The 24711-nt window shown below is 46.6% G+C and overlaps 1 protein-coding gene across 6 annotated transcripts in view; it reads left to right on the plus strand.

Moving 5' to 3' along the window:
- The first annotated feature begins 13558 nt into the window (after window positions 1-13558).
- Window positions 13559-24711, plus strand: part of ADAMTSL2 (ADAMTS like 2) — a 58595-nt gene continuing 47442 nt past the window's right edge. The window contains exons 1-5 of one of the 6 annotated variants that reach the window (XM_075905166.2): window positions 13559-14373; window positions 16311-16425; window positions 19678-19820; window positions 21538-21613; window positions 23772-23874. In XM_075905166.2, coding sequence (XP_075761281.1) covers window positions 16312-16425; window positions 19678-19820; window positions 21538-21613; window positions 23772-23874 — 436 coding nt within the window. In that variant the 5' untranslated portion in view covers window positions 13559-14373; window position 16311. Of the gene's footprint in view, window positions 14374-16310; window positions 16426-19677; window positions 19821-21301; window positions 21614-23771; window positions 23875-24711 lie in introns of those variants that run through there. The other 5 variants (XM_075905164.2, XM_075905163.2, XM_075905167.2 and 2 more) reach the window with 5 other exon arrangements.

The following is a 24711-nucleotide window of genomic DNA, read 5'->3' on the forward strand; positions in this document are numbered from 1 at the left end:
TGAAAATTCACCTGCCAGCTTTGGAGGTCTATGTTTAAATCCTTCCTTAGGTTCCTGAGTGGACTGAGTTTGTGGGGTTTCATCTCAGTCCCTGATATTTGTTTGCTTCACAGTAACCACCATCTAGCTTATTCTGACTGGCCATTTCTGTTCTGGAAAGAGGCTGGGGTGGCAGAGTTGTAGGCAATGGAGCCTGGGGCGGATGTGCCTTTGCTGGGTGGTGTGAGACCGCAGATTGGCATGGGGCAGTATACTTGGGGGACCGGGGAGTCTTTTGGCAGAGCTGTTTTCAAAATCTCCCCACCTGATATTTGTGAATCCCCTGCTTTTAGAAATAATATACTCATCATAAGCCTCTTAAAACTTGCTAGATCTTCTCCAATGTTTTCCTACCAACCAACAAGGCAAATGTGCTAGGTCACACATGCCAAGCGGAGGCACATCCTCCTGATAATCCTCTGTCTAATGGCTGCCTCCTGCTTTCCTCTCCATAGCACCTGTGTTGGAATGGTATGAATGCGCCCCTGAAAATGATTTTTCACTACAAGGATCTGGATGAATTTTTGCCGTGAGTATTCGGGCATGTGAGCTAAAGTCACAAGTCCACAAACATTTGTGCTAGTGCCATCCCATGGACGTTTGCGGGAAGGAAATTGTGCAGGGCCAAAGCGAATTTGTTTAAAATTACAACTGAATATTTGTGGAATTATTTCCCTCTCCCTCCCCCCACGAGTAGTCTTTGCCCCAGTTCTAGTTGGAATCCATTGGAAAGGAAACCCAGTTGGCTGATGGATGCCGTAGGTGCCAGCCATGGAAAGTGTTTGACTGAGCAATAAAAAGTGCTATAGTTCTCAGAAGCAAGAAAACATTCCACAGGTTGATGAATTTTTTTTTTCACAGCTGCAAACCCTGAGCCTGGTGTTTGGTTTGAAGCCAGAGTTTTAGGCACCAAGGGGGGAAAAACACATCAGGTTGCACATGTGTTCCAGCGATTTAAAAAAAAAAAGCCCCAAAAGAAAACAGCAGGTCTGGGCAGGGCAGGTGGCTGGGTAATGTCAGTAGTTGTAGCCTTGGCACTGCTACTTAAAAGACCTTTGTTCAAGCTACAACCAATATAAGACAATGAGTTGGATGCAGGCCTTTCAAATGTAGATGAGAAGTTTTCCACATGACAGACGCTATATTTTTTTCTTTTTTACACAAGTAGGAAATCTCAATGGATAAGCAAGTTTTCAGCTCATACACTTGATACTCATGAAAAGCAAATTTTAGATCCATTTTCTGAGAGCATTTGCATCACTTAAACACGGGCAATGAAAGCAAGATGGAGTGATACACCCTTAAATAACATGGTGATAGGCACGAGAATAGAATAGGAGAGTGGTTTTTCACCTGTGGTCTGTGGCCTCCGGGGCCCAGAGTTTATGTCTAAGATTTCCAAAGGGGCCCGCACATGGAATAAGGTTGAAAACCACTGGAATAGAGGACAATTCCCATGCAGAAAAGGCTTTCAACTCATCTTAGTACCAAACTATATATTTAGATTAGTGATACTCAGACTGAGGCTCGAAAGCAGTAAGTGGCTCTCTAACGTGTCTCCCATGAGTCTTTGCAGCACGATACTAACACACTATGGCTACATCTACACTGCAGGCTTCTTGCGCAAGAACTTTTTGCACAAGAGTTCTTGCACAAAAAGTTCTTGCACAAGAGCGCGTCCACACTGCCATGTGCTTTTGCGCAAGAGTGTCCATGGCAGTGTGGACACTCTTTTGCGCAAGAAAGCTCTGATGGCCATTTTAGCAATAAGGGTTTCTTGCGCAAGAAACCCCAATTGCCTGTCCACACATGCCTTTTTGTGCAAGAGCTCTTGTGCAAAAAGGCTTATTCCTCGTAGACAGAGGAATAACTCTTGCACAAAAAGCTCTGTCTTCTTACGATTAACTGTACTTTTTCTTGCGCAAGAACGTGCTTGTAGTGTGGACACTCTGCAAGTTTTTGCACAAAACCAGCCGTTTTTGCACAAAAACTCTGCAGTGTAGATGTAGCCAAAGTGATTGAATTATTACCCACTCTGTCTTATTAACCAGTTAGGACATATTGACTATGTTATTAGCCAATTGTAGTTGATAAAGCAATAATACTTAGTCAGTCATTTTGTTGTGTGAATAGTATCTATATGTAGTACACAAAACAATGAATTCACACTGCTGTGGCATTTTTGGTGAATGCTGATTGCTAATTTGGCCCCAGAAGCCATTGGGGGCTAAGTGTCCCCGATTTAGATTGCAAGACATTGTGGCAGGGGCTATGTATGTGGACTAGCATCCTGATGTCAGCTGGAATCTACGCATTATCATGCTGCCAGTAATTTAACATGATGATGGTCACGAGAGAACCAGAGAGGCACCTTCGAGGTAGAACTTTTAGACCCCTTTGCAAGCAGGGATCTGAATTTTGGTTCAGCCTCACTTTATGAAGGGTGTGTGTAGCCTCAAAACCCAGATATGGACCCAATTGTTCACTTTCCAAGCTCCTCTCAATATTTCAGGGCATTTGAGTTCTGCCGTCCGGGCTCAGGCCCACCTATTAAAAACTGCAATGTAACCATACCCGGGGCCAGTTGCCCACTGGCAAATAACCCACCTCCTTGGATTCAATGGGATTGCACACATAATTGCATGGGAGTACGGTGCATTCAACATGGCCCTTACTTACTTGCCCTGCATAGCAGAATCTAGCACACGCCATTGCATGGTCTTACTAAGCCTTGCTGTTGCTCAACCAATTCTGCCAGGCAAATATCTAACACCAGGCGGGTTGGCACAGCTCTTCCTCTACAAGCAGAATGTGCAAGTGAACAGCTACCTTTCCACCAGTAGGTGGGGCACTAGGCAACAGGAATTACGGTGGGTGACTCCATTTGGTCTGCTACAAGGATGCCCAATAGTAGGAGCTGAATGGCTTGTGTTAAGATACAACCCTGCTGTCATGCATGGACTCATACGCATTTCAGATTGGTTCTACAGCATCTTCGTAAGGAGTGATGGGTCCCTTTCCCTTCCTCTCCACCTCCCGTACCTCTTTCTTCTCTGTTTTCCCCCCTCAGGCAGAACTGCCACCAGCCTCCTGGTTGTTTTTGCTGAAACAGACTAACACGGCTACCTCTCTGAAACCAGAAGATCAATGTTATTTTGCAATATGGGTAGATATGTTTGGAATTTCTCTAGACTTGCCTCTGTCTTTTTGCAAGACAGTCGTCTGGCTTTTCGATTTCCACTCAAATCCAGCTGTCACATCTGTTTTCTTGGAATTTTGAAGCTTTGGTGTTCCAGCGAAATTGAATCTCTTGTTGTTCCTTGGGGAATGGAGCTCACTCTCCTTCTGCTTCTGTTGTTATGTGTATCACATCTTCATAAACAAACCATTGAGGTTCTGGGGGCCTGCATTGCCAATCAGAAGTTTTCACACTCAGCCAATCAGCTAAGTGGACACTTTCTCTTTGGCTTTTACTTATATTAGAAAATAATCTTTTCCTGCCTCCCTAGAGAGGGGAACATAATAGTATCTGATTTAAAAAAAAATCTCTCATTACATACATCGCTCGTCAGGGAACAGGGCCATTGCAAGCACCCGAGGTGTTTGTGGTACTTAATAAAAATATAATTTACTTGCATGCCCAAGCACAAGGATCACAAGAAATACATAAGCTGACAGGTGTGCCTAAAATGCACTCAGAGATTCTTTTTGCAGGCACAACAGTGAGCTGATTAACCTTGACTCCCGCTCTTGCCAGCTTCCCTTACACAGCCCTGCCAATGCACCTGTGTCTTTCTTTTTTTTATTAGTGGAATAAATTGCCACTTAAAAACCTACATACCCTGGAAGGTCTGGCTTCACTCTAGGTAGCTTTAGTTGGATACCTGCCTTTTCGATCTCCCCTCCCCAATTCAAGAAGCTTATTATGCATGTTCTTTGCAGTTTGCTTTGTTTCCCTTTCTTAGACATAGACTTTATCCACAGTTTGTTTCCCGCCCTCCCCTCCCCATTCAGTGTCTTTTATAGCCATGACATTTTGTTCAGGGGAATTTTTTTTTAATAATTTTTGAATCACAAACATTTTCTGTCATTCAGACACAGGGTTCTTAGAACTTTTCTCCCCCCAAGCAAATATCATTAAACAAAAATACTCTGTGCAAACGGTGTGCACCTCCTGAATAATGATTCCACTTCATCCACCAAATTTCCATATCCTTTGGCCACTGTTCATTATGCTTGACAGCCACCTCTCAGGAGAGCACAGGCCCTGGGAAGGCAAAGGCACAGCATCCCAGTTATGCAGGGATCCAGGAAGAGACTAGGACAGGGCTGAGGTGGAAGGACAGAGCAGGGGGTAATTGGAAGGTAAGAATTAAGATGTATTAGCAGAGCTGTGTAAGGGTGGCTGGGACTGGGTTGCAAGGGGTGTGAATAGAATAGGATTATCTACTCATGCAATTAAGCATTCATTTTTAGGCGTTCCAAATCGACTTCACAACCCAGGGCTAATCTATCCATTAGCGTGCCGACATGTTCCTCCCAGAGCCCTACATGTACAAACCCATCTTTTTAGAGGGAACACGCTATCCAGGGCCCATCAGCTCTGCGTCTCTGCCATCTGAAGAGACATGGGACCCGCACACACAGGTTAGGGATTCAGCCGCATTTCCAGTCCCCGCAGAGAACAAAAGACTTGACGCACAAATGTCTATTGTGTTATGGCTCCTTTTGCGCTGTTGTGCCCGCCCCTCCAGGGCCCTATTTTTGGAACGCCTGTCAGGGCACCCTTGCATCCCATCTGTTCCTAGCTGTCAGAGCAGCCCATGGTGGTGGTAGGCCATGAGTCTGCCTGGGGTAACGCCATAGGCCCAGAACAGGAGAGGAGCAAAGGTGACAGTGGAAAGCGAGCCAGAGAGAGCAAAGTCCCTCTGACAAGCAAATTACAAATGCTTAGCATCTAGGTAGCCCGGTCCATCCTCAGGCATTAACTCGTCAGTTCTTTCAGACACCCGCATGGAGAGGGAAGGATCATGAAACCCATTTTACAGACAGGGAAACTGAAGCAGTGTGACACCTCTGCACTGCCACAAATTGAGCCAGTGCCAGAGCAGAGGTGCTGCAGCTTCTCAGGTGGGTCTCCCTTTGTTATCATTCCCTCTGCTTTTTATGATGGAGGGAGGGATGTTGTTGACCAAGTAGACACCCTTCCTGCTTGTGTCTGGGTTATGGGATGCTGCCTCTCCTGAGAAAAAACTCATTCAAGACAAGAGCAGTCCACATGCCAATGCACCATGGCTGATGTCTCATGTTCCTGTGCTCTCGCTAGTTATGCGTAGCCACAGGTAATGATGTCATTGGGGCCAATGTGACTGTGAGGCATGTTGTTCAAGAGCCTAAGTCTGTGGCGCTAGAGGGAAGTGTGGGCTGAGGGAAGTTAGCTGCTGCCCCACAGGGCGCTCTGAATCTGTCTGAAAAGGTGAATTTCCAAAGATTGTATGCAAATAAGGTTGGTCTTGCTTCTCACTGAGTTTGCAGAGTTTTGCTGATGAAAGTCGGTTTGCGTTCTCCTCGGAATGGGTTTATAAGCACTGGGCTCTCTCTCTCTCTCTCACACACACACACACACTCCTATCCTGTCTCATGCATTTGCATTCTCTTCCCTCCCCTCCACTTTCACCACCACCGTCACGCAAACGTAGCTGACCCAGGCCAGCACAGTGTCTGAAGGTCACAGCTCTTACTCTTAGTTAGATGTATAGCACACTTGGCCATGCTGACCAACGTATCAGACAGCTACCTTTATCAGACCCTCTGTTAAGGTTCCATAGGTTGAGTTCAGGCCTATAATTGCTGTGACAATGTCCCACTGGTCCTGTACAAATGAGTCTCAAGGCTGACCCATGAATGACTTATTTAAATTATGCAAGGATGGCTTTTTTAGTCACTAGGGGTGTGTCTTGACTACCGGGTTTTGTCAACAAAACTATACCTGCGTCTACACTACTGCCGAGTTCTGTTGACAGTAAGTCAACAAAACACGGCAGTTTTGCCGATGGCGGTAAACCTCATACTACGAGGAATAACACCTTTTATTGCATCCACACTGTGCTTTTTCAAAAGAGAGAGTCTAGACTCTGTCGAAAAAGCGGCTTTCTTTGTCGACAGAACTGGCTGTAGTCTAGACGCTCTTTGTCGACAGAGGCTTTGTCAACAGTATCTGTCAACAAAGCCTCTGTCGACAAAAGCCTGTAGTCTAGATGTACCCTAGGTTTCTATGTTTGCACCCTTCCAGACATCGCAGCTCCTTTGGTGTACACCCTTCCTTTGGTGTCCTTTGGTGTCCCAGCTTCCTATCTTAACTGCTGGGTTCTGCACTTCTCATAGCACAGAAGGAAAACTTGTGAAAAGAGAGAGCTGAAACTAGCAATTGAGAAAGGGAGATAAGCAGGCAGATCTCTCTTCAGAAGAACCTCCAGTGTCCTGAAAATGCATCCCTTTCCCTTCACCTTAGCCTCTCTGGCCACTGTTAGGAACAGGCTCCTGAACTCCAACTGCGCTTGTCTTTACTTAACCTGACATGGATGCTCTGAAAATCCATCTCCCAGGGTTTGATTTAACAGGTCTAGTAAATCGACCACTGAGGGTGCCCAGTCGACCCTGGTATTTCACCAGGTTGCGAGGAGAAAGGAATTCAACAGGAGAGTTTCTTCTGTTGATCTCCTGCCTTGGGGATTCCTCTTATGTTATGTAGACTCCAGCTGCACTATTCATGTAGCCGGAGTTGCGTATCGTAGGTTGACTTTCTCCTGTAGGGTAGACCTGGCCATAGCTTTGCCCAGGGTTCCCCCAAAAGAAAGTGCAAACCTTGGAATAGCCCCTTAGTCTCTTTGCTTCAGACACTTAGAATGGTGACAGGGTGCAGAAAGTTAAAACATTATGAAGAATTCTACACTGAGACCTAACTGCCTAGCTTCAGCCTCTCCCTGGCCCAGCACAGATGGCATATTTTATCTCCAGTGTTACTGCCTTAAGCCTTCCACGTGGATGGCAGGTGGGATCTCACTATGTTGGCATTCCCTGATAATCTCCTGTTAGCCCCAGTTTGCCTAGAGGTGTGCCCCCATGTCAGCCCCTGGCTGGTTACATACTACGTGTAATCTGGCCCTTGTGGGTGCTGCATACCCGGCCCTGTTGGGGAGGAGTAAAGGAATGCAACTATTATTTGTCTGTCAAGTCTTGGTGGTATATCAGATAACCTTTTCATTTCATAGGCGGGGAGAGCTGAGAGATCTGGGTTCTGTTCCAGGCTCTGCCAGTCACTTGCTGTGTGACCTTGTCGATGTTCCTTAACTGCTCAGTGCCTCAGTTTATCCATTTGTAGAGAGAACTCTCATGTACCTCATAGGGGAATTGTAAGGCCAGATTTACTACAAAGATGATAGATGCCTTTGGAGCAAGGACTTTATCTAAAACAATGGGACCCTGGTTGGTGTAGGCACTAGCACAAGACAAACAGTAAACAGTAATTAATCTCTGTCATGTATTTTTTGGGGGGAGGTGGGGGAATTGAAGATGCTGCAGATGTACAAATTATTATTTTTGCAGAGGTCTGGTCCAATGCCACTGTTGCCAACTCTCTGATTTTATTTCGAGGGTCTCGATAGAGCTTTTCTTAAAGCTCCCACTCCTGGAGTCGTGTGACTAGGCGCAAGTCTCAGCTTTCATTTTTAAAAGAAAAGGAAATAATTTCAGGGCCCCCTTGTTTGCAGAGAAAAACTTGAAGATGTGACCTGCTAATGACTCAAAACCCAGACAGCGAATGAAAAGAACCCTGAATTTATTATTTTAAACCAATCTCATGATTTTGGGGAGTCTGACCAGTGATTTTTGAATGCGTGGGGTGGGCTGTACTGCATAGCTGAGATTCCTAAGCACGATTGTACAAAACTTCCAAGCAAAAGCTGTTTCATTAATATAAAAGGCCAGGCACAATTTCATTTTCACAGCAATGAGACAATCCCGAGCAAACTTTGATTCACAAGGGAACCCTCTCCATTTTGTGTAAGAATATGTTATATTGGGGAGCTGGTAAAATGAAACTGAAAAATCTGCCATAGAAGAGTGGCTTTTAAAGCCAATGGAAATAAATATGTGGACGTGACTGTGGCATATGCCACAGATCAGGGTGGGCAACTTATGGCTTTTGATGAGTTCAGAGATGTGTTTAATATGAGGTTGATGATGATAGCAGCTTAGTGGCAAGGCTTATTTAATCTGATTAAGCATGTTGTAGACATTTATAACTAAAAGTATCATAGGAATATGAGGCAGGTTACTGTCCCAACCACGCCTCAGTTTACTTGTCTGTCCCCATGCCACAGACAAGTAAACTGAGGCACACAGAGATTGGGATAGTAGCAGAACTGGAAAGAGTATCAAGACACTTAAGCATTACTTGAAGCATTGCTATTTATTATTTGTATTGAGGTAGTGACAAGGAGACAAAGTCATAGATCAGGGCTCTTCTGTGCTTGGTGCTATACTTATACAGAACAGCAAAACAGGGCCTGTCCCAGAACCTCACTCTCTCTCAGTGGAGATGTGGGTGTGTAGGCCAGCTTAAGAAGGACGTGGGAATGTTTTCATGGTGCATACTATTCTTCTATCCTATATTGCATTATATTTGCAGCATTAAGTATATCATGGGTCAGAGATTCTGGGGAGCTCTGTGCTGGTTGGACTAAGGTCACTGCCATTGACAGGGAGAAGGCAGAGTTTGTCTCCAGGGCCCGTTGGTATGCTGGTTTCGTCTCGACCCATCTTGCCCTGGGCAGAGGGCTCTCCATACAATAACGGAACCAGAAGCAGGAGCTGCATGACAGGGTCAGAACTTCCTGGGAACTGTCTGGATTATTATGGACCCCGGTCCATTAAGCCTGACCTTGCAGAACAGCTGAGCATCTTGGCCACCCCCGTAGATATGCTTTAAAAAATAAATCCATTAATCTTCAAATATCCAGCTGAGCAGTAAACTGCCAGAATCTGAGCTGGCAGAATTCATGGCCTAACCCTGCTTTTCTACTGGGTATTTTGTCTGGGGTACTTACCACATCCTGGAAGCCAAAGCCAAGGCCAAAGTCAGACATGTGTTAGGGATGGGTCTCAGCCATGGACTTCAAATTCCACATGGAACTTCTCCCAAGCTCATGGGTGCTTGGACTTGAGTTCAGCTTGAATGTTGGGATTGGTCTGAGACATTGTGTTTGGTGCTAGGCTGGCAGCTCTCCAGAGTTCACTGGGTAGGTCCCGCTCTTGTGTCTTGGAGAGAGCCAAGAGCTGCTCTGTGTGCTTTAAAGTCACAGGGAGGCTAAGGCCTCAATTTAGCCCCCTTATCTATCCAGATTACCTTACCCCTTGAGCAGTGGGAATCAATCCCTAAGGGTAGGTCTACACAGCAACTGGACAAGCATTGGGCAACCAAGGCTAGTGAGTGGGCTGCAAGAAGATTGTCATAACCAAGATGTTCTCTGGGGAGAGGGGAGTTTTGCTACCTGTGCTGGTGTATCTAGAATGTGTGGGGCGAGCCAATTGAACCGTAGCAGCGCTTTGATCAACGGCAGAGGGGGCAGGGCGCCCAGCTCTCACAGTCAGTGTTGGGTGCAATCAGCCTGCACCTCACTTTACGGCTCCTGGCTTTCTGTGAATGTCGCTTTAGTAATACAAGGAGGAAAAAACCACGACATGGATAGAAACCAGCAGAATGTGGCAACCCTGTGTGTGGGTAACACTAAACAAAATGTCTGATGGGCCACACTTAGAACGCCAATGGGCCGCTTGCAGCCAGTGGACTGCAAGTTACCTACCACTAAACCTGTGCCAACTGATTCAGGCTTGAGGGCCTACAAGCAGTTTCATGGCTGGAGGCCTGTGCTCTGGGACCCTCCCACCTCACACGGTCCTAGAACTCACCTTCAGCAAGTGTCTAACTGCCATAGAACAGTGTTTCTTAAACTTTTTAAGACTGAGAAACACCAAACAATAATTTTTTTTATGAGGAACACCAAGGATTTTTTTGTTGAGCCAAAAAAAAAAAAAAAGGGTTGCCAGCTTCTTTAATGGTGGCCATTTTGAATTCTGTTGTTCTTTGCAGCACACCGGTGTGCTACGGAGCACAGTTTAAGAAACACTGCCATAGAATCATAGAGCACTAGAACTGGAAGGGCCCTCAAGAGGTCATCAAGTCCAGTCCCCTGCCCTCACGGCAAGACCAAGCACCATCTAGATCATCCCTGATACATGCCTGTCTAACCTGCTCTTAAGTATCTCCAGTGAAGGAGATTCCACAACTTCCCTAGACAATTTATTCCAGTGTTTAACCATGTAGACGTCCCCCTCCAGATGACCAAAATCTTGATCACACCCTGCCCATTGCTGAGTGCCTTCAACTCACATTGAGAGAAGAGGATGCTCATGTCAAGCCCTTTGTGGGCTAATTTCAGGTAAGGCATTTTGATATGCTTTGCCTCTGCCGGCTGCCGCTTGGCAATGCGAAAGGTTGCCTTTTGTTCTAATTAGGGAGGGTAGGAAATGACTTCTTAGTGTCTGCGTTTGCCTGTATTTACCTCCTAATGATGCCCAGTGCCATTTTCAAATGGAAATGTTGACAAGCTGTAAAATATACAGTTTCAGAATTTTCCCTCAGGGCTGAAGTCAGGATAAATATGGTTATTGATAATGATGGGACAGGCTCCTTTTGCTGCAGAGACATGACATCATGTTGACAGCTACGTAGCTTGTTTAGACTATGGGAAGGTAACCAGCAGACACTCAGAGATGGCTTGTTTTAGGAGACTTACTAATAATCACTTTAAAAACTCAGTGTCAGGTGATGAGTTGGAAGCAACTCATTGCAGTAGGTCGGTAGAGAGGTGGTTTTAAACATACCTTTTTTCTGGTTAGGGTCTCCGCTGGTTATGAATTTGTTTTCATGTGATAGAATCAAGCCACATCACCTTGATGTGCGTTTCAAATGTGTCAAGGACCCATCATCCTGAGTCTCTCTAGAGGATTGAGCCTCAGACCTTCAGAGCTAAGAGGATGAGCTGCTACAGCTTCGCCTAAAGTCTGGCTGAGACAGCTAATTGGCTGGTGTCTGTGCAGACCAGGTGCAGAGGCAAGCTTAACACACACTGAAAACAATGGCCACATCCAGGCCAAGGCTGAAGGTGTTTGGAATTAGCTCATTATGCAGATGCAGGCCAATTTCAAAATGAGAATCGAGATGCGGGTTCACCAGGTGGAACTTCTTCCCTGGTGCCTGGAGAGACTTGGATGGAGGTTCTAGTTCTGGTCCTTCTCTATAGCAAGAAGCCTCCGCTAAGTGCTGGGGGTGGGAGAGGGGATAGCTCAGTGGTTTGAGCATCAGTGTGCTAAACCCAGGGTTGTGAGTTCAATCCTCGTGGAGGCCATTTAGGGATTTGGGGCAAAAGTTTGTCAGGGATGTTACTTGGTCCTGCTGTGAAGGCAGGGGACTGGACTCAATGACCTTTCAAGGTCCCTTCCAGTTCTAAGAGATAGGCAATCTCCATTTTATATATATATATATAAAAAGTTTGCTTGGGGCTACTAAGGTGCTCCAAATTGCATGGGCTTTTGCAGACATGTCTTGACATTCATTGGTGGTGGGCTAAGGAAGCTTGCTCCATCACTGATGGTTCTGTGCCTGTTCAGGAGTTCCAGAAAGGATTATCCCATCTGGAGATCAATCAATCCAACCAATGCTTTTCATGAGTCCGAGACTAACTTTCAAAGTAAAACAACAACAAACAAGCGCCCTTTAACAGTCCATTCCTCAGCAGCTCTGTTGACAGGCTGTATAATGTACAATTTCAGAATTTTCCCTCAGGGCTGCAGTCAGGATAACTGTGGTTATCGATATTGATACTATTTCATACAGATACATCTTTGTCTCCATATGAGCACTGCATTTATTATCCCCTCATCTAGTGGTAAATAACATCTATTGCTTTTGTTCAAAGCCAATCAGTGGAATTTTACAGATCATAACAACAGAGACTCTGGTCATGGTATGTAATTAAACCCATTATTATTTCATATTAAATGGATTATGTGCTACTGTTTTTCTGCACATACAGAGAAAGCGAACAGACTATCTCCGTTCTACACCAGTACACTATAGCCACAAATTATCCCCATATGATAGAGAAAAGTCTGAGGTCCCCAGCCTACATAGATCTATTTAGCTCCATTTGAGACTCATATCTGTGAATAAAAATTTCTTCTGTTTTTTTTTTTTTAATTATCAAGGTCTGTTCTACACACAGATTTTGCAGTTTTTCAGTTAGGAAGGGGATTTTTTTTTACCAAAATGCTTATACGTGTACAACTCCCTCCCTAGTGTGGAGGCACTTTGACTGGTACATGTGCAGTGTGCTTTTTGTCTTTATGCAGAAATGGACTGGCATAGCATTGCGGAACAACTTTTCTGCCATCACCGTTCTGCAATAACTCCCCACGTGTACACTGTAGCTATGTCTAGACTGCAGGCTTCTTTCGGAAGAAGCTTGTCTGGAAGAGATCTTCCGAAAAAGCTGCTTCCAAACCAGCGCGTCCACACTGCCAAAGCGCATCGAAAAAGCCATCTGCTTTTTCGAAAGATAGCATCCACATTGAATGGATGCTATCTCACATTTAAACTGTGATTACTACGGACGGAGTGGCTACCAGGGCAGCTGCGCTTTTTCCTCTTTCCTCTTCTTCCAAAAGAACTCCCTTTTCCCCGTCCACACACACCTTTTTCCAAAAGAGCTCTTTCGGAAAAAAGCTTCTTCCTCGTAGAAAGAGGATTACCAATGTCAGAAAAAATGCTCTGTTCTTTCAATTTTCTTTTCAAAGAATGTGATTGCAGTGTGGACATAATTAAAGTTTTTTTTCCCAAAAAACAGCCATTTTTCCAAAAAATCGCTAGTGTAGACATACCCTCCATTTCAAAAGGAATCTGACTTTATTCTGGAATAATCACTCCACTTAGGAGGCAGAGGAAATACCCTAGAATGAAAGTGATTTAATTCTGGCATGGAGTGTCCATGCAGGGAAGTTATATCAAAATAGTGAAATGATTCTGGAAAAATTTAGGAGGAAATATGGGGAGATATTTCCCATGGGTCGACAAAGATCTCAGAGCACTATTGCTTATTCCCCTTCCTGTGTGGTGGTATCAGCACTCTCACACCTGGGGGCTTGTTCTGCTTTAGCTGTATTGGAATACGTAAGGCAGTGCAGCTTCTGTGTGGACACAAGGCTTTCCTTGATGTGGTGGGACAGCTTGTGTGGTCCAGTGAGCCTGAAAGTGATGCCGGCCAGAGAGTAAACTCCTGTCCATGGTGGGCAGGTCAAAGGGCAGTGAGCAGGTGAAGAGCAGCCCAAGCTGGGGTTTGTGCAATAGGATAAGCGCCTGTCCTTATGAAAAAGCCGACTTAGAGAAAGCCAGCTAGGTGACCGTTCTGACAGGGCCAGGACGGCAGGGCCTTGCTCGTGTCCTTAGCGACGTCTGACGGCGCGGGGAAGGATTCGCATTCCGACGGCCTTAGATGCCCTTTGCTTCCCTCTGGCTGTGCTATAAAACTGCACGCCTGGCTGCGTGTCTTGTGTCGAGAAAAGAATGCGGCGGCGTCGCCAGTGCGGCTCTCTCCCTGAGACGGCTGGGCCTGCACTGTGGAATAGCATAGTCCTTTCTGCCGGCCCCGCCGGCCTGCCCGCGCGGCTGTCTCGCTCGGCCTGGCTTGCCTTCTTCCCCGCTAGACTCCAGGGCCGAACGCTTGGCTCTGTGTGCATGTGTGTGTCTGTCTCGCTCTTGGTGAGGAGAAACGCATGCGTACAGCTCCCCGCTCCACTCCTCCACCAGCCTCGCTGCAGGAAACCAGCTGCTGCTGGCCTGCATTAGGGGAGCTGAGCGGGTTAAACTGTGGGCTTGTGGGGGGGGGTGAGACATCTCAGGGTGAGAAGTGAGAATTCCTCACAGTCTGTCTGACAGCTATAAAACCGACTAAAGCCGACTTGGGAAAGCCACTAGGCAGCTCCTCTTCGCTGGAAACCCAGGCTCTTTGGCTGCCCTTTGAAGTTTGAGGAGAGAGGGAGGGAGGGAGGGAGAGAGAGAGAGTGTGTGTATCTGCAACTCCTGCTCCTCCTTTTGCTGCTGCTGCTGCTGCTGCTCACTCTTCCCCCCACACACAAGCCTTTGCACCTGGTGTCTGGAGCATCTTCAGCCTTAAAACAAACCCCTTGCACCTTGCTGGCACTTCCCCATTTTTCAAGGTATGGCTTATTTATTGTACTTTCGTGGCAATGATCCCCAAGGTTTTAAATATATTGATTTAGAAGAAGAAGAAAAAGAAAAAGGAACCAAAATGAGAAAAGACAATTCTCCCTCCCCCCTCCCCCCCAACTAAGCAAAAACTGCTGAAGTGCCAGAAAAGTTACCAGCCCCTTTCGGTTCAGAGGGGTTGCTCTCCCCACCTGGACTCCTTGCTGTGGAGCTAGATTAGACTTGGTGGGAGTCATGTTCTGTGTCAGGAGACAGTTATATAACCTGGTAGGATTATTGGATGGGAAAGACCTTAAAGCTGTCTGTCTGCCTTGCTATTAGGACACTGGATTCTCTCCTGTCCACAGACTCATTGATTGCCCTTTGGTTTTTGATCGATTTTTATTTTAGTTGGGGTGTTCTCTCCTACTCTGCCCCCCTAAAGACTGAGGGTAGTGTTTTGACGGGTTTTTTTTTTTGACTGAACAAAGGATAACACCCGAGCAAGTTGTTTTATTGGCTTTGGACCAGCAGTGTCTGGAAGTCTTAATGAAAACCAAGTGTAAGGCAAGTCTCAGCCACCTGTCCCTGGGACTCACAGCCAAGAACTCTGGGCTTCAGTTAATGGACTTTAAGCTTTGAAAACCATCTTCAGCATATTAAGTGAATACTCAAGGGAGGTGGGAGGGGGAAGGGATAAGAAAACTAGTTGATGATCCCTTTAAATCAGACACTAGCCACATTTCTGATGCATTTACCACTAGGGCCACGGTCCTAAAACAGCTACAGAAGCTCAGGTGGAGAAAGGGGGACTAGTTTAAAGGGGTGAAAGAGGGACATTTTTATGCTCCAGACCTGATGGCAATCTTTTTCCCCCCTCCCCAAGGGCTGTCTGGGTCTTACTTACCTTCCCACTTTATTGAATATTTACTTTTATGGGGAAGTCTAGTGCTAGGAGAGAGGTTTTCCCTCTCAGACATGTGGTGCTTTCATAGCTTTGAACCTGAAACTTTGCTCATCTCTGTCTCCTACAGTGGGGTTTCACTTTACTCTAGTGAACTATATTGCACTGCATTTTCTTTAAAGTCATGTCATTCAGGGTTGCTGGTTTTTCTTTTACCCTTCCTTCCAGAGCTGTAGGGGACAGAAATGAAAGGCTGACATTTATTGTTTAAAAAAACTTTAGAGGATTTCTTTGCAAAGGAACAGATTTTTCCATCAGCAGGAACTAAAGTAGAACAAGAGGAACTGCTGTCTTAGAAAAGGAAAAATAAAGACTCAAATTGCGCTCCCTTTTTTATTTGAATCTATCACGTGACAGGGTTGTAGCAGCAAATGTTCAAATTATTGCATTTTAAATATACAGCTATTTCTTTTTCTCCAATGCTTCCTGCACAGAATTTGCAACTCTTCACTCAACTTAAACACACAGACAGGATCTGCATTTTGGCTAATTCTCTTGCTGCCAGGTGCTTTCATGTAATTCTTTCAGAGCTAAGTCCTCAACTGGTGTAAATCGATATGACTCCCTATTGTCTTCAGTGGAAATAGGTTAGTGTTGGCGTCAAATAAATTGGCGAGTGCAAATAAATTGGCGAGACATTGATCGCAAGTGGAGCTACATCCATTTACACGAGTTGAACATCTGCCCCCGCATTTTCTTTTAATTAATTAACGGTATAGAAATTATGGCCATTATAAAAATCCATCTGTCCTTTTTACAAGGTAATCATTTTTGTTAGTGAACAAATCCTTATTCTCCTTTATGATCACTATTTTCTTTTTGCCCATTGGTGATGACGCAATAAAATAGGCTAGTTGATCCTGTGCCTTCTATGTATCTCAAAGCACAATGGCTCTGTCTCAGTAGCATGGATCTCATCTCTAAAAATTGCCCATTAATGAAATTACACCCGTGTTTTCAATTACATACTTTTGGGCTTTATAGAATGAAAATAATTAAATGGCTCTGGAGCAGCATCTTCATCTGTGAAAGTTCTCACCTGAAGGGGACCCTGGCCATTATGCTCTTTGTAGGAAACATTGCCTTTGTGATTTCTCAGGTAAGTGTATCAGCCGGGCAGGTAAAATGCTGGTGCTGAAAGGATAGCTCCATATTTACCTGGCAGACTGGTTTCTGAGCTCACCAAACAACTGAGCCCAGGTACTCTCCAGTAGGTGCATCTTATTTTGACTTTGTGTTTTAGAATCTGCACATCCAGACTCTTGCACATATGAGGTAGGTATTTCATTGACTGGTTTCCCTTCTGCAACTTGGATCTCCTTAAGAGGGATCTCACCTTATCCACAATATTTACATAAAATGACACATGTTCGTTAGGTGGCACAGTTCGTTCTCCCTGGCTCTTGATCAGTTGCTAGATTTAAGGACTCCTTTTCATGGAGTGTCCTTTTCCTTGATAAAGATCAGTAGCCAGGGAAGGGGATGGAAACATAACCTCCCATGAAAAATTAATCTGCTAGTGCCAGGGAGATGAGAGCGCCTCTGGCTATGACTGTGTGGGAGCAGAGCAGTTGTGGCACTACATTAAGATCCTAAAGCCGGCTGAGAGCAGGGTTGCGCTGGGAACGGAAAGGCAGGAATGGTGACAGAGCCACTGGTAGCATTTCCAACGGCTGCTCCAAGATAGAGGCAATGTGCATCACCCCCACCTCTTGCTAACAACAGTGTCATCAAAGGAAATCTGGGAACATCTCCCAGAGGACCACGCCATGCACCAAAACAGGCTGCATTCACTGCACCTGCGGCATCCAGGGAGAGTTGGGCTGGTGTGCTGCCAAGCTGCTGAGAGAGCATAAAGGAGCGAGTGGGAAGAGAACTGTCTGTTCTCTCTTCCACTTCACCACCCACACAAGGCAGGGGAGGGTTTTGTTTTGGGTGAGGCAAGTGCTGTTGCCTTTGCTCTTGTACTTAAACCTAAGAACTGCCCTACTGGTTTAGATCAATGGTCCAGCTAGCTCAGTACTCTCAGGGTAGGGACCAGGACCATAAATTCGGGGATAGTGTACAGGCCTGTTGGAGTGATTCACTCCTGGCTTATACTCACTGCTTCTGGTGGCAAGAGATTTAGGGTTGCTCTGGAGCAGGGGGGGCCCATCCTTACCACCTTAGCTACTAGCAATTCATGGACCTATCCTCCATGAACTTGCCTATTCTTTTTTTGAGCCCAGTGATACTTTTGAGCTGGCAATGAGTTCCACAGGTTAGTTGTGTGTGGTGTGGAAAAGAACTTCCGCTTGTTTATACTATACCCACTGCCTATTAATTTCATTGGGTGACGCCTGGTTTTTGTACTGTGGGGAAAAATGAGCAACACTTTTTTTCCACTTGTGACGACGCGTTGGGGTCCCCCGCCTCCTGCACCCCGAAATGGCACAAACAGACTGCACCAGCCGGTGGAATAGAGGAAGTTTATTGCCTCTCCAGGATACAGCACAGATGGAATCTGGTCACAGAGCTGGGCTAGGATGCCTCAGGCCCCCTTGAGATGGGGGAGACTGGGCCCCTAAACTCCAGCCCCTTTCCCTAGGCTGTCTCCTCCATGCTCACAGACAGCAACTAACCAACACTCTTCCAGCCCTGCCCCCCCAGCCAGGGCAGCATTCCACCTTCCTTTGTTCCTCTCCATGGGGGGTGTCTGGCCACTGGTTTGCATAGTGACTCATCCTGTTTTGCTGGGTCGTGGTACCCACGGCAGCCAGTGGGGGTTACCCCAGAGCCAGCAGCATAGAAACCAGCCAGGTACCCCCACTACGTCACACCACTTCATGACTTTATAGATTTTTGTCATATCCCCCCCTCCACACACACTTAATGGTCCCTTTTCTAAGAGGAACAACCCTAATGCTTATGGTCTGTCCTTGGTGAAACCCGTCACATACCCTTTGGTGAACCTAACTCCTCAACATCCTGAGTTTGAATTCAGTATGGATCAAGGATCAGAGAGTACTAAAGGGTTAAGGGTACTGTCATCACCTGGGAGGTTTGGGGCCCCCCTTGACTCCATCATAACTCCCATTTTAAGTTAATGGGAATTCTGACTGGGTGAGGCCTGACGGGGAAAGCCTATGTCTCTTGGGTGGATGGTGGAAGTTGCATAAGGCCCTGGATTAGAGCTGGTTGAAAATTTTCTGACAAAACACTTTTCCATTGGCAAATGAGGATCCACAAACATGTTTTGCAGGAATGTGTCCATGTCACTGAAAAAAATGAAAATGCTTAATGAGGTCAAAACATTGACTTTCAGCCTTATTGAAATGTTTCATTTTGATTTTTTGTGTCAAAATGACTTTTGCATTCTGAAATGTATTAATTAATTATATTATATTATAATTATATTATATTCATTATATTATACAAGTAAGAAGCTACGTGAAATGGTTAGACTGACCCCAAATCAGTTTTTTTCAGAAAATATAATGTTACAAGGAGTTTCTGAACATTGACATTTTGTTCCAAAGTTGAACAAAAATCAGTTTGGAAACTGTGGGATTTCCCAGAAGATGGCACTTCTGGTTTCTGCATAGCTCTACCCCCAATATGGTGGGAAACACTCTGTCTTTTCTCTGTGTTGAACATGGGTTCCCAAACTGGGGGGCATGCCCCCCTGGGGGGACGTGAAGAAATTCCGGGGGGGAGGCAAACCAGCCCCCCCGTCAATCGCCCACTCCCAAGTTTTGCTGCTATTTTTGGTTTTTGTCCCCAGTCAGTTCCTTTTTTTTTCTCAACAAGTTTTGCTGCTATTTGGTGGTGGTGGTGGTGGTGGGGGGGGGGTGTTTCAAAAATCAAAAAGGGGGCATGATGCCGAAAGTTTGGGAACCACTGGTCTAGAGGGACATGCCATGGAGAAGCTACTAAGGAGATTCCTCATTCCCTGTGCACTGTGATTCAGTGCACAAGTGTGCAGTATGGGGTGGGTTGTGGGGGTTGGGAGAACATGGTCCATGAGCTGCATGGATCCGCCCCATGGCAGAGTGGCATGGTAGGCTGCAATTACTGCTATCATTATGCTTGGATACTATGGTGATGGGTGCTATAGAAAAACCCTAAGATAGGGAAGTGCTATGCATAGACTGTTCAGCACATGCCCTGCTCAGCAGTTGGAAGGTGGTCCCATTCCCCTAATATCCCTGCCCTACCCCTACTCAAAGCCCTCTTGCTTGGACTTTGCTTCAGTGGATCCAGTCTGCTGTTTGTGGGCCTGGAGTGCAGAACTCCTAGTCATGCTAACTCAGCAGTGTAAATGTTTAACGCCTCTTCTCTCCTGGACGTGAATGCCCTGCATGGTGAATAGGATAACGTGCAGACGTCAAACAGCCTCGAAGAAGGAGCAGATGTCACGGCATACTGGTGGGGGGAGTGGACCAAATGGACAGCATGCACGAGAACCTGCGGGGGAGGTGTCAAATCCCAGGAGAGGCACTGCCTCCGGCAGAGGTACTGTCAGAATAATTGAGTGGCACACGTGAACTACACAGGCAGAAAATTGTAACACCACGTGCCTGACATGCTAGGTAAACGGCACAGAATTCTGCTCTCGGTCACATTCCGGCAACCCCCTGAAATCTATGGACATCCGTCCTTCTGTCCCAGAGTGGAATTTGATCCAGTAGATGACACCACAGTAAATGTGTCATTGGGAAAATATGCTGGATTGAAAGCACTAGTGAATGAACATCTCTGCCTGTCCATAGAACAGACACACACACACACACACACACACACACACACACACACACACTTCCAAAGCTCTGCTCCCTGCCACTATGCTCCAGTCCTGAGCGGGAAAGACCCCCTCCGAGGGTGAGGTTGTCACTCCTTCTGTATATTCAGTGAATGTGTAGCCTTTCTGCTCATGCAACCACATGAAGTGTCTGTCAGTGCCAGGGAGACTGGGTGTTTTTATGATGTGGGTGTTTGACTTCTAGGAGCTGAGCTAAAGTCATCAGCTTATTCCTTGCAAGCCACTAAATTAATAGAGTTATAGAGCTGTGGTCCCCAACCCGGTGCCCGCGGGCGTCATGGCGCCTGCCGGGCCATTTACATGCGCCCGCGGAGAAATCTGGGCTGGCTCCGCCCCCGGGCGTGCGGCAGGTGCCAGCCCTGGGCGCATGGCCGGCCCCGGCCCCGGGTGCGCCGCACGTGCCGGTGCCGACCCTGCCCCGGGTGCCCCGGCCCCGGCCCTGGGGGCGCCGCGTGGAACCTGGGCAGCCTCTGCCCGGGATCACGGCACATGCTGGTGCCGACCTCGGGCGTGCGGCGCATGCTTGGCCCTGCCCCCAGTCACGTGGCCTGTGAGTGGCCCCGCCCCCATACGCGCAGTGCGTGAGTGGCCCCACCCCCAGGCGCCTGGCAGCCCCAAAACGTTGGGGACCACTGTTATAGAGTTTAGAGACAGAAGGGACCATTACATGATTTAGTCTCACCTCCTGGATAACACAAGTTATGGAATTTCCTGAAGTTATTCCTGTATGTACTCAATGACTGTACTTGACTAAAGCGTATGACCCAGAAAAAGATCTATCTATCTATCTATCTATCTATCTAGCTAGCTATCTATCCCATTTCACATTACTCGTGTACGTATTAAACCACATTTCATGTCTAGAGTAATTGACAAAAAATCAGTGGTGGCTTGAACTATAACTTAATAATTCAATAGAAGCCTGCTCTTACACCCACTGAGCAAGTCTGCCTTTGGGGTGAGGACTGCCTTAGTAGTAAGTGTTCATAGCACCCAACACAGTGGGGCTGGTGCCACTGTAATAAACTTACTAAGCAATTATACAATGGTTTATTAGGTGATGAGCTTTCATGGGCCAGACCCACTTCCTCAGATCAAATCCGATTTGATTTGATCTGAGGAAGTGGGTCTGGCCCACGAAAGCTCATCACCTAATAAACCATCTTGTTAGACTTTAAAGTGCTACGTAGTCCTGTCTTTTGTTTCAGCTACCCCAGACTAACACGGCTACATCTCTATTACTAAGCAATTATAGTAATTCAAGTCAAGTCAACCTTTGCCATTGACTGCAGTAGGGTCCTGGTTTAAGGAATTGTCCCTATTAGCGGGAACCCTTACAAAAAACAGGGAATGTAGATTTTATTTGTCAAAAATTCGAACTTCACGTCTAACGATCGTTTCTTTATTCAGAAGAAAGTCATTGAGTGGGCTTGCTAATAAAACTTGCACTGGGACATCCAAAAGATATCAGCTCTGCAAAGTACAAGTAAGAATATCCTTTTCTCATGGGGAATGTTCCAAATGTTATATTACTAATCATGGTCCTTTAATACAGCAGCATTTCTGCAGAGCTAGTTAGAGGGGAAACTGAGAGGTGTTCATCTTGTCCAAAACCAAGTGACTGCATTTTGATTGTTGGCTTTTCCGTGGCTTCTATAACTGCAGCATCTGTAGAGCCCCAAGGCCCCATCCCTTCCAGGAGTGTGGAGCGGCCCCCTCTTGCTCAGGGGCCAGGCAGTTCTGTCAGTCCCCTGGTTTCTCCTGCTCTGACCTGCCAGGCACTCCTACTGGGCACTGGGACAAGCAACCTGCCCCAACCATGTTCCTCCACAGGAGCCTCCAACTCCACTCCCCAGTTGGAGCACCAGGCAAGGGAGAGAGGGTATGTCTACACTACCCCGCTAGTTCGAAGTAGGAGGGTAATGTAGGCATACCGCACTTGCAAATGAAGCCCGGGATTTGAATTTCCCGGGCTTCATTTGCATAAGCGGGGCTCCGCCATTTTTAAATCCCCGCTCGTTCGAACCCCGTGCAGCGCGGCTACATGCGGCACGAACTAGGTAGTTCGAACTAGGCTTCCTCATTCCACGAGGAGTAACAGTAGTTCGAACTAGGAAACCTAGTTCGAACTACCTAGTTCGTGCCGCGTGTAGCCGCGCGGCACAGGGTTCAAACGAGCGGGGATTTAAAAATGGCGGAGCCCCGCTTATGCAAATGAAGCCCGGGAAATTCAAATCCCGGGCTTCATTTGCAAGTGCGGTATGCCTACATTACCCCACTAGTTCAAACTAGCAGGGTAGTGTAGACATACCTACAGAGACAAGCACCCCTAGGACTCACCCACACCAATACTCCTCCCGAGAGGGAGTCACCATGACCCCGCTTGCTGCTGCCGTGATGTGGGTGCGGATCCACAGAAAGGCCTGGAGCGGATTGTGGATTGGATGCAGACCCACATTTATATATCTGCGCAGGGTTCTAAGACTACGTCTACACTGCAGGGTTTTTGCACGAGAAGTCTTTTGAGGAAGATTTCTTGTGCAAAAACGTCCGCACCTCAAAGCACATTGCTTTTGCGATGTGCTTTTGTGCAAGAGAGCCTCCACACTGCATTGATGCTCTTGCGCAAGAAAGCTCTGAGAGCAGCTGTGTTTTTTCGGGTAGGCTCTTTTTGGGCAAGAAACCCCTGCGGAGCATCCACACATGCCTTTTTGTGCAACAGCTGTAGCGCAAAAAGGAGTTAAGCCCTCTGTTCCGCCGTTTTACTGTTGATTGACTTGCGCCAAAGCGTGCTTAAGGTGTGGACTGTTTTTGCGCAAAAGCCTTGCTGTGGAGACGTAGCCTCAGTGTCTAAATAGATATAAAATCCTGTTTAGTCAGTTAACCAGTTAAATGTTTAGTTTAACTGGTTAACCGATTAAGTGGATCCCGTGGGTGGGTGGGGCTCCCACAGCCCGGCTGGAGCAGCCTCCAGCCAGGAGGGCTGCTGGCCTGCCCCATGGTGGGACCAACGGAGCTGGAGCAGCCCTTCACCTGCAGCAGGCTGGAGCGGGAGGGTGAAGGTCTGCTCCCCGACTCCTATTAACCAATTAGCATAAGCATCACCCAGTAAGGTTACACGTTTATCCATTCACTTCCCTAATTGCAGCACCTCACATGACCCCTTTGTGGGAGGGAAGCAGGACTGCCCCTCATTTGACAGACAGGGGATTGAGACACACAAAGATGAAGTAACTTGGCCTCATTCGCAGAGTAAGCCTGTAGAAGAACTGGAAACAGAACCCAGCTCAGCGTTGTAGCCAGCTATAGCCCCGGGTTGGTGGTTGCAGCTGCACCCCAGAAGTGGGGATTTTGGTTGGTGGAACTGCCCCTCTACCTGTGTGGTGGGGTCCTCGAGAAAGTTTCAAGCTGCGCCTGCATCGCTGTGTGTCGGATGCTCTGATGACAATTCCAGTAGGTGCAGAAGGGGCTGAGCTACTGTGCAGACGGCACTCCGCACTTTGCACGATTAGCCCCTTTGAGAGACAGGTGGCAGCCAGGCCCCAGGGACTGGAGCAGGATAATTGTAGAAGGGACCAGTTGAGGTCCACCAAATCCTTTCCTGCATTTTGTTTTCATCGAGATATTAATGTATCCCATTTTAGGAGTGCCCTCCGACCGGAAGGAGCTTTCGAGAGGAACAGTGCTCATCTTTTAACTCCCATGTGTATAACGGAAGAACGTATCAATGGAAACCTTTATATCCTGGTAACAAGACATTCTTTGTGTGCTCTATAACGCTTAACCAAAATATTTTGATAGTTATGATGCTATGTCCTTCAGGAAGACTCAGGGACAACCTCTGCCCAGGCGCAAAGGAGCATTCTGCAGTCACAAAGCACTGAAAAAAAATGACAAATTAGCTCACACTTTGGATCCTACAGTCCTCTCTTGGCCAAAACTCCCATTGACTTCAGTGACTCTAGACTAGCAGGCTTGCGTGTTAAGATCTAACAGACAAGATAACATGGAGAGATGGACTGTTTCAGCAATTAGGAGCAGCTTTGCCCAAACAAAATGTCCTCTGAAGAGTGCAGCATGGCCATGGGACCGACCCATTTCATTTCAGTGACATTTGATAACATCCTCACACATCACCTCTGTAAATAGTTCTTAGTTTTGTTGAGGGTCATCGAAATGAAACGCGTCAATTCAATGGCTACATAGAGTAAAACTTTGTAAATTGACAATGTGACCTTGGAGCCTACACCCCATTTTCAGAAACGAGGCAGGCAACTTACTTACTGATTTTTCTATCAGACTTTGGCTCCTAAGGACCAGATTTTTAAAGAGATTTAGGAAACTCCAGATAGGACTGAGTGAGATTTTCAAAAGCACCTAGTCATTGACTCCCATGGACAGCAGAGAGTTAGGTACTTTTGAAAATTCCACTGAGCCCCTATCTGTCTCTGCCCAGATAACAATCATTTTCAAAGCTGACACTCTGGCCTGGAGAGCCGAAGGCTCAGATTTTCAAAGGTATTTTGTTGCTGTGGCACTTAAAATTGCGATTCCTGACTGATGTGGGGATCTAAATCTCATTTT

The sequence above is a fragment of the Pelodiscus sinensis genome, chromosome 23, assembly GCF_052426305.1.
Source record: "Pelodiscus sinensis isolate ZL-2025 chromosome 23, ASM5242630v1, whole genome shotgun sequence".
Classification (NCBI taxonomy): Eukaryota; Metazoa; Chordata; order Testudines; family Trionychidae; genus Pelodiscus; species Pelodiscus sinensis.